The sequence below is a fragment of the Columba livia genome, chromosome 2 (genome assembly GCF_036013475.1).
Source record: "Columba livia isolate bColLiv1 breed racing homer chromosome 2, bColLiv1.pat.W.v2, whole genome shotgun sequence".
Classification (NCBI taxonomy): Eukaryota; Metazoa; Chordata; class Aves; order Columbiformes; family Columbidae; genus Columba; species Columba livia.
In genome coordinates this window covers 92,552,066-92,564,513 of record NC_088603.1, presented here as the reverse complement: position 1 = coordinate 92,564,513, position 12,448 = coordinate 92,552,066, and the positions used below count along the sequence as shown (strand labels likewise).

General features: G+C 38.1%; 1 protein-coding gene across 14 annotated transcripts in view; it reads right to left on the bottom strand.

Annotated features, from left to right (window-relative positions):
- The window catches only part of FHOD3 (formin homology 2 domain containing 3), a 385,520-nt gene that overhangs the window by 28,865 nt on the left and 344,207 nt on the right, over positions 1 to 12,448 (bottom strand). For all 14 annotated transcript variants that reach the window (XM_065052812.1, XM_065052801.1, XM_065052803.1 and 11 more), the window contains 2 exons: positions 5,013 to 5,203; positions 3,112 to 3,304 (listed from right to left, as the gene is read on the bottom strand). In XM_065052812.1, coding sequence (XP_064908884.1) covers positions 3,112 to 3,304; positions 5,013 to 5,203 — 384 coding nt within the window. The remainder of the gene's footprint in view (positions 1 to 3,111; positions 3,305 to 5,012; positions 5,204 to 12,448) is intronic.

The following is a 12,448-nucleotide window of genomic DNA, read 5'->3' as shown; positions in this document are numbered from 1 at the left end:
ATTTCTATTACATAGCAATTTTGGAAATGAAACTCTTAAGTATCATGAAAAGCAGAGCTTCATAAATCTGTAAGACAGATGCTTATATTATCTACTATTAAAAATAATTTAAAAGCTCAGAGTTGTATCTACAGTTGCATTTCTTCTCTATTTTGCTTACTTGTTATTTTTAGTGTGCCTGAAATTAATGACTGCTATCACTGGCTAAAGTCAGATATAAGGTTACAGAGACTAGGCAGTTTTCCTTATGAAACTGTGGCAACTCACTGTTCTTATCCTATTTTTTCCATCCTCCACAATTTTCTCCCTCTCTCTCTCATGCAGACAACATTCACTGAGATTTAAACTGACAGTGCCCAGTCCGCTTCAGCTATTAAAGAACATACAAAGAGCTCTGCAGTAAAAGGCTGAAAGAAATACTCCTCATCGTGTTTCTCAGCCCTGCTCCACATGAGCACTTGCTGAAGCTGATGCAAGTTCTCCATTCAAAGAGCCAGCAGATTCTCTCCAAGCAAAGAGCCAGCACCCCGCCGCCTTCCAAATCTGCAGGGGAGACCAAGCTTTAAGAGATATGTGCCTTCTCATTAAGAACTGGGATGGTTCTGGCTTACTCCTTTCCCATTTTTGCTAAAATCCTTCTTCTGCCTAGAAGCAATGTAAGGTGACAGAAATGAGATCCTCAGGAAACTTTCAAAAGGACAGGCAGGTAAATATCAAATAACTGCACAATCCTTCTAGGTCACCAAAAGCAGAAATTAAAATTCCACATGACTACTATTTATTAGAATTACCTTGTAGAATGACTTTCTTTCCAATGTCAAGATCTAAACTTTCTTCTATCAGTGTTTAGAAACTAGTTGAACATACTGTCAACGCATTACTGATATCTCTTCCCTTTCCAATGCCTTCAAATACAAAACACTAAGAAAATCAAAACCAGATACAAACCGCAGCCAACACAAGACTACAATAAAACTCCCCTTTTTCATCATTCTTCACACATAAATATCTTTCATCCTGCTGATTTGGAAACTTGTTTTGAGGTAGATCTGACTTTGAAGTTGTCAAAGCAAGCTGTGATAAATAGTCTGGTGCAACTTTAATTCTGTTTTACCATGTACTGCAATCAAATGAATGGTAAACGAGACCATATTACTGGGCTACAGTCAAAGAGATTTAGTAAGTCCTGAAATAACCATATGGCCGCATGAATAACTTCCTTAAAGAAGGGGAGTTTTAAAGAATGTCTTTTTTTTTTTTTTCTTTAAGCTAATAGAATCATTACATAATTATAAATTAGTGACAGGTAAAAATGCTCCCTTTCAGCGGACCTCAAAGATATTTTTGGGTGGAATACTAACGTTTAGGTGCCATTTAATTGTTGTAAAATCTCAACACTATCTTGAGCTGAACAGACATCTTCTGCCCAGAATAGTTTTTCTGGGAAAGGCCTAGCTGCTTCTTTTCCTACATTTTTCAGAAACCAGCCATTGTCTCTGGCTCTGCTCATCACTTACTGGCTGTCAGCCCTGAGCCTTTCTCTGGTTTGAAAGGGTCCCTTCTCTCTGCTTCCTGAACCCGGCTGCCAGTGATCAGATTTCCTTCTCCCCTCAGTTTTCCTGGAGGAACAGGACACAGCGAAGCCTTCTCAGCCCTGCCATAGCCCGGCAGAAACAGAAACACTACATCATATAGCAGGAAACACTACATCATATAGTAGGAAACACTACATCATATAGCAGGAAAACAAGAGCTTCGTCACATCTCAGTATCACCTAAGCTACTCAAAACTACTGAAGCTATTTGAGGAAATGAACATTTTAATTTACCAGTCTCTTTGGTTAATGCTAGCTTTTCTCTTCTCTAGAATATGGCAGAAAAACTGAGAAGCAAGTGAAGAGAGTGATCTCAGTTCCCCAGTGGTAGTTTTCAAAATTTTTATGACTATATTATATCCTTCATATAAAATCAGAGCCTCTTCCTTAACCTGAGGCTAGACCAAAAAGAAAATCTTTTGAGATACTAATACAGGTTCAACATTTTCTCTAGATGGGGCAGATTTCCAGATTTAAAGAGGATATTGCCAGGAAAGATCTACAAATGAACGTGAGTCAATGACTTAAATACAAGCTCAATTTATATCGGTCTCAACACATAGATATATATGTATATTTTGACCTATGTTGCCTGAGCCATAAAACTGTAATCAGCTTAGGGCTTTTCATGCCAAAGGCAGGGGTAGCTTCATATGCAGTGAACCACTTGCATCTAATTGAGACTCCAGATTTGGATATTGAGACAGCTGGAAATTTTTATTAAGTACTGGCACTTCTTAAAACTTTATTTGGATTGAGTCAAACTACATCAACCTAAAGAAAAAATGAAGATTAAAAAAAATCAAGTGAATTTTAAATCTTACTATGCTGAGAAAACAAATCTTGTTTTAATTTATTTTATCAGTATGCACATATACAGTCAAAAAGGTCACAGGGTAACATCTTTTGTGAACATAAATTTGTCCATTCTTTCAGAACTCCAAAATAGTCTGTTCCATTAAAATTGGCTGTTCTGTGGTTTAACGTTAAGAGGAAAATTGCTGTGCATGTGCATGCATATATATATATGCATGCACATATATATAAAGTAGATAAAACACTGAGATTAAACACTGTATATTAGGATATTCAAAGATGGAGGAAAAAAATCCATTTAAATTCATTTGTAATCACTTAGGTGGCTACAATGGTTGACCATTTCAATCACATCCTCAGTTAGGAGCCTAATTTCTAGGTTTTTTCATGTTCTTGTCTGATCAGGTACACATAGTTCCAGTGTCTTCTAGATATTTTAGGCACTGTCTGTGCAACACACAGAAATGCTCTTTTTGGATGTTTAATTTCAGTTTGTTCTCATTCTGTAAATTGGTATGAAGCAAAAAATATTCTCATTCAACGTCCTGCAAGTTTTGCCTCCTTAGAGAACAGAGTTCATAACTTACAGTAGAAGAACCTCCTAAGAATAAAAATAAAGAGTAACAACACTTCATATATGACATTCAATGAAAGAAAGTTTTAAAAACCCATGTTGTGGAAGATACATTTTGCCACTTACATCTGTTATCATTTTCCCTCTGGTCTTGTTTCTTTCCCTGTGGTTAGCTCGTTTCTGTTTTTGCTGCAGAACTCGTTCCCTGGTGGTGCGGTATTCCAGAGCAAATTCGCTAATAATTTTGCAGAACTTATTGATGTTGACTTCACGTATTGCATAGGGAGGATGGCCCATAAATAACAAAAATGAGTGAAACCTGGAAAATAATGAGTTCATAAAAGCAAAGGGAAAAAAATCTCTATTGATGGTTTCCGGGAGGAAAAAAACCAACATTTCAGTGAATGCATTTATTACTTTATTAGCTCCCCTCATTTCACTTGTGCTACAGAATTTTCAGGGATGCTTTGCATAACACTGGCATGTTTTATAATTAAAACCATGGAAGTCTTGTCCATGATAACTTCATCCCAGTCCACTTTCCCAGGCTCATGCAAGAGATAAGATATTTATGGAACTCCATCTACTTTATATGACTAATTTGACATGTGAATGACCAATTTCATTTCAGTTCTAGAAAAAATATTTATTAAGTTTCAATTCTATTTATGTGTATAAAGCAACTTCAAAGAGGCTGTTAGGTTGTTGGGGAAAGTCTAGACAAGAAGATTTACAGGCTAACAAACACAAGAAGGAAAGAATTTCTGGTTCACAAAACTAACCATAAAATTATATTATCTACCAAGTGCTTAAGTTTGGGATACTCTAAATCTGCTGTTTTACTGCTCCTGTGGCATTCGAAACTTTCACACTATTTGCAGCTTTTACTATTGTTTCTATATTGCATGATTTACAACTGCACACTAAATGTTTAAGAACGTGTGGGAATTCCTTTTAAATGCATCTGCATCCCTGATGATAGTCTTCCCAATCCTAAAAAGATGCATGTACATGGATACATTTTTTGAGAACTATACTAGATGTTGCAGGACATAATAGGAAAAAGTTAATATTTTTCTTATTTGTACAATGCATACAGTAAATATAACAGGAAAACAGCGAATTCACTTCTCTTCCACTGCAATTAGGATTTCTGATCACTTATGGCATAAAAACCTGGTCATTATGAAAACAAAATAAGAGCTGAATCAACTTTTCAAGTGTATATCCTCAAATTTGGGATCATTTGGAATCCACATTCTAATTTTGATGCCAGCAATTTGGAAATTAGTCGCAAGTTGGAAAATCTCTAAAGCTTTCATTAATAAACAGGAACACAGATAAATTACTCAGATGACTTAAACTACATTTGTGAATCTGAAAAAAAAAAAGGCTCAGGTATATTGCAGAATTATCACGGATATGTACATTTGAACGCACTACAATTACTGTTAACTCCATTGGATTAAACTAAACCCAATGGCAAGTCCTAAGGAGAGAAATCTTAATTCTGTCTACTGCTGCATCAGCATAAAACATATAGTTGCAGATCTTGCAAACAGGAGTGGTGCTGCCTATAGAAGAATTGGCTGTACAAGACTCATTACAACTTCTGCATATAACAAATTTGTCATTGCAACTTCTTTTTTGCGACAGCCTGCTATTGTTTGTCAGAGAGTAAGCCAATCCCCCTCAAAAGTATTCAGGGAAGTACAGAAAATATGCCAACTTAACCATGAAGCTGCTAGCTTTTGGGGATCAGGAGTTAAAAGACCCAGTTATTGCACCCTGAGAATAAATGGATTCTGATCCTTGCTTCTTTTAATCAGAAATACAGAAACTTTCTGGAGTGGGGATTTTTCTTAAATGGCGTTTATAACAAAGCATGTATCACATACATCCTGATAGCATTGTTTGCTGGAATGTGCATTAAACTCTTCTAAAAAACATATTTATGATGTCATAACGTATAATTTCAGTAAGTCATTTATCAGCAAGATATTGCTGCCACCAAACTAATTCTGTACCTGTTAATTATTCTTCTGTGAACAATCTTCAGGATTATGATTCTTTCTGCACAGTCTTTAAGGAACTCGGACATTTTTTGCTTTAGAGATGGCTTCATTTCATGCTTTGCAATAGCTTTAAGGTGATCCCACGATGCTTTGCATCGTCTTTCCATCTGACACAAGTTTTCCTGGAGTTGTTCAAAGTCAACCTGAAAAAAAAAATAAAAGGAAAAGAAAATGGAACACTTTAAGTGAAAACACTGAGGTAGTATCCTTGGATATCTGAACAATGCACTGTATGTATAAGAAAGGGTCAGTGTCATGGCAGCACAACATTGGCTCACATTATTAATTACTACTAAATAATTAAGAAAAAGTTTCTCTGTCTTGTTTCATCTAGACATGAAATGTTAGTAAGGAAAACTGAAAACAAATAAATAGATATACATAGATATTTGGTTTTAGTCTTGGAGGCCTAATATCTAAAGAAGAGACAATAAAACATTGTGATGTGTTTTTTCCTTTGCTAATAACTTCATGCCTGTACCAAGCAACTGTATGACTCGGTTATGTCTGAGGTAATACAAAACTTTCTATTTTTTTTTTCTTTTTGTTAATCCTTTTCTCCACTACTCATAGCTTTTTATACCCTGTTTACTGCTCACTGTTGCACCCAGCCAACACTTCTCCAATTTAGGAAGCACTTGGATCTATTCCCTACCCCTGCACTGACTTGTTAATAGATGATCTACTTCTAATCACAAAATTCACGGGCAAGAATTTTTTAAAGCTCTATTGAAAGTAAGTGCTATTTGGTGATCTCAGCACTAACTTTCATCCCTTGAAATACAGTACGAATTTGCTGGCTTGTAACAAGATCATATAATAGCTTTGAAAGTCAACACAGTTAAAATAAATGACTGCATCCTACAGCAACATTCATCAGGATGGAAGCCAACACATTCCACGGAAGGTGAGAGAGAGCTTCTCCTTAATTCATCAACCAAAAAAGGTGTTCAGACTGCAATGGTCTACAGAAAACATTCAGGATGCGTTGCTAACAACTGAAGTGCATTAATGACCCAGCCACAGCACATAACAGATGAAAAAAGTAAAACTACCCAACACGTTCTTCACTTCTGAAGAAAGGAAAAATTTATTTCATAATACCACTTCACAATGCAGATGAACTCAAGCTATATAATACAGACTTAGCCCCCAGATTCCAAATGTGTCAGCGTTACAGGATGTCACAGTCTGGTACTCCAGTTAATTCCTTAAGAATAAACAAAAACTAGTGTCAGGAGAGGTTTTAGTTCACTCTTTTTAGGTCTCACCCACTGCTGAGACCTATACTGAGGCCAGCCATAAGAAATGCATTATTATTAAAAAGCTCCTGGTATTGATTTGATTTGTTTTTGCTGTTATTTATAAAGTGATGTATTTTTCCTCTTCACAAGGAAATATAAACATCCTTTGATCCATTCTGCTATTCAGAAGAGCCCTGCATGCGGAGCAGCTGTGGGGCTTTTGTTTTCCTTATATCCATATCAATGTGTATGCTAAAAGACAAAAAAAATATCTTTTCCAGGTCAGTATTTTCACTGTTGATGATAAACACATTGCTACTCTCCTAGATGGTATATCTCAGGGCTGTCAAACCCGTTTTCACTGAAGGCTACATCAGCCTCATGGTTGCTTTCAAAGGGCCGAATGTAATTTTAGGACCGTGTAAACGTAACTACTCCTGGTCACTTTTTTTGTGAACAGAAAGGAACACACAGAAAAGTATTCACATACAAAATATTAAAAGTCAAAATTTTTCAGAGAAAAACATGCACCCTATCTGATATTTCATGAAGTGCTTTTCCACTGGAGCAAATTTTGCAGGTAGGCACAGAATCCATCGCATTTCAGTCTGCTTTAATTCTTACACGCAAGGAGTTAAGTGAGGCTTTTTTCATACTCGACATACAATACAGGATCCCTTTCCTTTATCCAAGGTGTAGAAACTGCCTCCCAACAGAGCACCAGGTGACAAAGCTAAGTCTGCAGATCTTTCTAAAAAACACAAGCAACCAAACAGCCTGCTGGCAAGATTTTTTCCTACTAATCTCACTGCAGTGGGATGTAAACATTTAGGCTGGATCAGCTCAGAGTGAAAATTCTCAAGTCAAAAATATTTGGACTCTGCTACTAAATGTATCAAAACATTTGATATTTTGTAGCTTTAGAGTAATACCTGCGTGACATTTCAAATCACAGAAAACAAGCTTCCCCCCGCCCAGCACCTTTTTCTCCTAACAGCAATAGTACGAATGTAATGCTCTCCCATGGGAAACAGCATAAGGTGACAAGCACAGTTATTCTCACTGTATCTCCTCTCTCCTCCATTTACATACCCTACCCTCTTATTTCCTCTGCCATCCCCCTTTTCTTCTTCAGTGCTCGTGTTCAGATAAGAAATTGGCCATAAACCTCACAGCACGGTAAAGCAAAAGATCCACTGAGAGCTGATCTTGTAACTGGGCTCTCCTGCAATTGCAGACACTTGTACACAGGATCCAGGTGGTGGTGTTTTCTAGGCTAGTGGAATATAATATCCAGTTATTAGTGTATGTTAAGTGTAGGTATCAGCCCTCACACGGACTGGCTTTCCACAGCTATCTGAAATAGCAGTATGTATTATTAACTGCTAAAATACACCAAAATACTGTTGAGGTAAGATGCTCTTATTCTGCGAACTCTTACATTTTCTAAGCCTTGGAAAGTTGTTGGAGCATTAACCAAGACAGGCAGCTACTAATTCCCTTAATTATGAGCACCAGATCCCACTGACAAGTAGGATCCTGATGAATTTGACATCCTCAGATCCTCTTCTCTCTTCACAGTGAAGCCCAATGCATCATAGACATGAAGAAGCTCTTACTGCATTCTAACCAGCAGCAGTCCAGTGACCATGTGGCCAACAAGCCTCTCCATTATATACACATCTATGCCATAAAACAGCAGGTACTTACATCAGTGAAAAATATAAGTAAAATTCAGATCCTTCTGAAAAGCAACAATTCAGCCTCGCTTTAATTGAGATAACTGACAATGAAAGATGAGCACAGTGGTCCAAACCTAGATCAATATTTGTGCACAGACGTTCAAAAGTAGTCACACTGTTTACCAATATCCTTGTAATTACCTTTTTATTGGGGGGAGTGTATTTTATTGTTGTTCTGTTTAGGATGTCTTCTAACACTGAAAGTGTTATAACAGCAATGATGATAAATGATCATAGGGACATGTTGTTGCATGGTAAGGAGAATAAAAACTTGTGTGAAGTAAAAATGACAATTAACCTAATACGCATAAAGGAAACATGAAAAGGCTTATATTATACCATACCACGTCCCTGCCAGTCCACAGAGCATTCCCAAGGGAAGAAGGATCACACCTTTTCATTTATGTATTTCCAACACATTATTAAAAGAATTAATGCTGCATAATAGTAGAAAGATACTATTCCTTTCTTTCATTCATTCTTTCTCTCTTGAAGGGAAAGATGCACCAATTCCAGGTTTTGGAGGAAGGTGGAAACACACATTCTTCTTCCTCCTCAACTCAGTGCACGTATGTGCAAAAGACATGCAGCTTGCTGGCCCTGCTTACTGCTACCTTCTGCTAAAACTTAAAAAAACAAATATATTTTTTTTTCCCTCAGGCAAAAGAATGAGCGATCTTAGGCTCTTATGTAAGAAAGAGTTACTTTTCTTTCAGACATGGTGCAATGTTTATTTGCATTCGTAAATCAATTTAGAAAAAGCAACTTTGTAAATGCTCCTGGGATATATTTGGTATTTTTCCCCTTTCTCCTGCCAGGTTCCTCTCCATTCACAAGCTCAGTAGCTGAAAAACACAACTAATTGTTATTTGCCTGTGAAATCTCTTGCTATGGCTACTGTTCAGTCTTCTGAGAAGTGCCTTTGTAGACACTGTTGCATCAGGGTGGAATAGCCAGAGACAGTCCATCCAAATAGGACTCAAAGACTAGTTTATATGACATAAGCCCTGAGGGGTCACCTGTATTCAGGAAACGATTGCCATAACTCATTAATGGGCAACTTAGAAAAAAAATAAACTATTTTTCAATTTAACACACCACCATATTTTGCACAAATAACACTCAGACCAAGAATAAAACCTTCCAACCACATGCCAGCGATGCCAGAACTAATTTTAATCCCTTTATATCATTATTTATTGCTTGCCACCATAGTAACAGATGAGTTTGCCATAAACAACACCACAAAAAAGAATTCTACCAGCTTTCTTACTTTGTTAGGCTGAGAATTCAATACAGCACGATACACCTGCAGCCCAAATGACTTCTGTTCTCTCTGGGTTTCACCGTACTCAAAAAACTACCACCACCATCAACTGTCTCAGTGTTTGCACTTCCCTGCCCATGCAGGTTCCATGAACACCAGTTCTTCAAAAGTCCTATTCGTTTTTCAAGTTCAACTCCATGCCATACATACAATATCACCTGCTGCATATACGAGTTTAAAACGTTTTAATTCATGCAATACGAGACCATGCCCTAGTCATTCAGGCAGGACACATAGCAAGGAGGCTTTCTGGTCTTCCGGTTGGGATGTTATTTCTCTGTGTGATCACAAATATCTCATGGCAACACAGGAATTGGACTCTTATAATTTGTTGGGAGAGAGAGAAGGGGTTGCCCTGAGGCAACATTGGGGATTAAGTGTATTGGCTCAAACCTAAAGTGCCTTCCGCTATATATTCTCTAGGGCAGCATATACAATTCAAGGTACGCATTGCAATGCACAACAAACAGCTGTAGCTGCTGTGAGATAAGAGGTCATTTTTCTTCAGCATTCCCTCAGCTGGAAAGTACTTTACACACATGTTTCCTCTTCCAGCTAAATCTCCTCCTGTCTCTGGCCTAAGCTCCACTGCTACTGGGAGTACTGAACTGTCCTAAAATCAGAGATGCTGCACCTGATTACACTGACATTTCCTGCTCCCTGTATTTACATTCAGTCCTTGAACAGGGTAAAAATGTCACAACTGGACTGAAGTAGAAAAACCCAAAAAGAAATAAATGAAGGGAAACTGGTGAAGCTGAGGTTTCTGCTTCTTTTAAAAAATCACTGTAAATTATCCAAAGTTTTGTTCTGAAGGCCAGTGAATAACTTGTTTGTAGCCCATGAAAACTTGTGTAGCCTCAGTATCCTTGTATAAGTTTTCTATTGCTTGATACTATATTTATTGTTTATTGCTACAGCTTTTTTCTTTTAATGGTGAAGATATCAAATCCAGATATTTTCTAAGCAAGACCTGAATCTCTGCATTTTTATTCTACCCACAAGGTGCATTAAATAGAAAAAGGATGCTTTCACAATGACAAATGTTGTCTTAAACTCACAGTATTTTATCACACATCATAGAAAGATATACATAATCACAGTCAAAATCTTTCTCCAAAGTTCAAGATAGTTTTTGCAGCAGACCACAGCCTCGTCTGAGCTGTTTATAATTTAGGATCGGACCGTTCATTCTCACATTATTACAGGGATGCGTTCTGGCAGGGAACATAAAATCTTCCTCTTTTCCTGAACTGGTTCAGCGCCAAAGGAAATTCTGAGAATTGCTCCTTGCAAACACACTGTCATCTGAGCGCAGCGACCTTCTGTGGCATACGTTCAAAACTCTGTCTCCTCCAGTGTTTCCACACTGGCTTGCTTCACTGAATGTCACAAGAATTATCCCAAGACCAGTGTTAGACCAACCTGCACACTGTTGGCCACACATTAGATGTCAGCTCTCAAAAGCTAGAAAAATATAAAGGAGGCTCTGTCCAGACACTTCTAATTGTAGGGTAAGAGGTGGCATCCTGCCAAAATAATTTTGGAAATGAGAACACCTGAATCAATCCACTAACTGAAAATTAAAAATTAAAGGACAGAGGTGCTTACTGAGGTATGACCAGATGAGACTGTCCAATTATATACGCACCTCCACTGCATTTTAGTTCCTCGAACAACCTACAGTAAACACAGTAATAGGAGATCTTTTTGCAGGTGCTGTATGACAGCTCCCACAATCTTGGATGAAGAGGAGCAATACCACTAAGTGGTGATGCAGGTCACTTCAGTTGGATATGGCACCTGCAACACTACGTGCAGTCATTTCACTTGGAACATCGGTGAAACACTGCAATGCTGTCTGGTACATCTGCTAAACTTCATTTGTCCTCTTTCAGAAAAAAAACCCTGAAGTCTTATTTGCCACTGAAGCTCCCTCCCCTGTGCCCCAGCCTGCCCTGCAACCAGCCGGCTCTGCCTCATCCCGTTCCAGCTTCACCTTCGCTCCCACCAGCCCGCGCCAGGCCCTGGCCCAGCTGCTGCCGTCCTGGCAGCTGACACCACAAGGAATGATACAACCGTAAGAAACCTTGCAACCCCCAGCTCCCTTTTCCCATGGAAAATTATATTGGCATATATTTTTGTTTGAAGTAACATAGGGAAAGCATACTTGAATGATAATTGCACACAAATACTTCCTGTCAAGCGAGACAAGAGAAACCCCACTGAAGCAGTGCAGGAGGCAGCATGATCTTCCTTACTTTACTTTCTTCTTCTTTCCTTTCTCTGCTTTCCAGCACATCAAGCAGAAGCTCCAGCACGTCAGCACAGCACTGTGGTTTCAGCCACCTCCTTTCTCCCCACATATCCCTGCCAAGTCCCTCAGAGGGCAGCTGCAGGCATCCTTCTCCCTGGTGTACGTCTTAGTCTCTTCCTAAATTCCCTTCTACCAGCGATCCCTGCTTTCTCTCCTGTGTTACTAACATTTTCTAGTGCTCACTTTTAAAAGCTGCCTGCTTCTCCATTGCCTAGTGTCCACAACTAATCCAAGTGTCTTGCTGCAAGGGTTAAAAACAGCCACAAGTTTGGCATTTTGTAAGTAAATTAAAATTAGCAAGAGAAAAGCATACTTACTAGTTTGCTCTATGGAGCTGATCAGCTCTCAAATGCATGGAGAAAAATATTTATGGGGGTGAAAGAGAAGATTAACATTTTTAACAAGAATATGTGTTTTTATTCACTAACTGAGAAGATACTAGTGCTGATGCAACCCCTCCTTGCCATATTAGTAAGGAAACTTCTAGGAAAAATATTGAGTTTAACTGCAGAAATGTGGGGTTCTGCTTCAGTATCAGGCACATCAGTTCTGGTACAACTGCAGTGAAACAAACAACAAACCAACCAACAAAACAAACACCAAAACAAAACAAAATATGCTTAAAAAAGGGGGAGGAGAAGGAAAAAAAAAGTTTTTCATCATGGGACACTAAACAATCAGTGGCTTCCATGATCTTTTATATTTTTATACAACTATGAATACTTTTATTTATCTAGAAGTCTATTTTTTGGTCATTA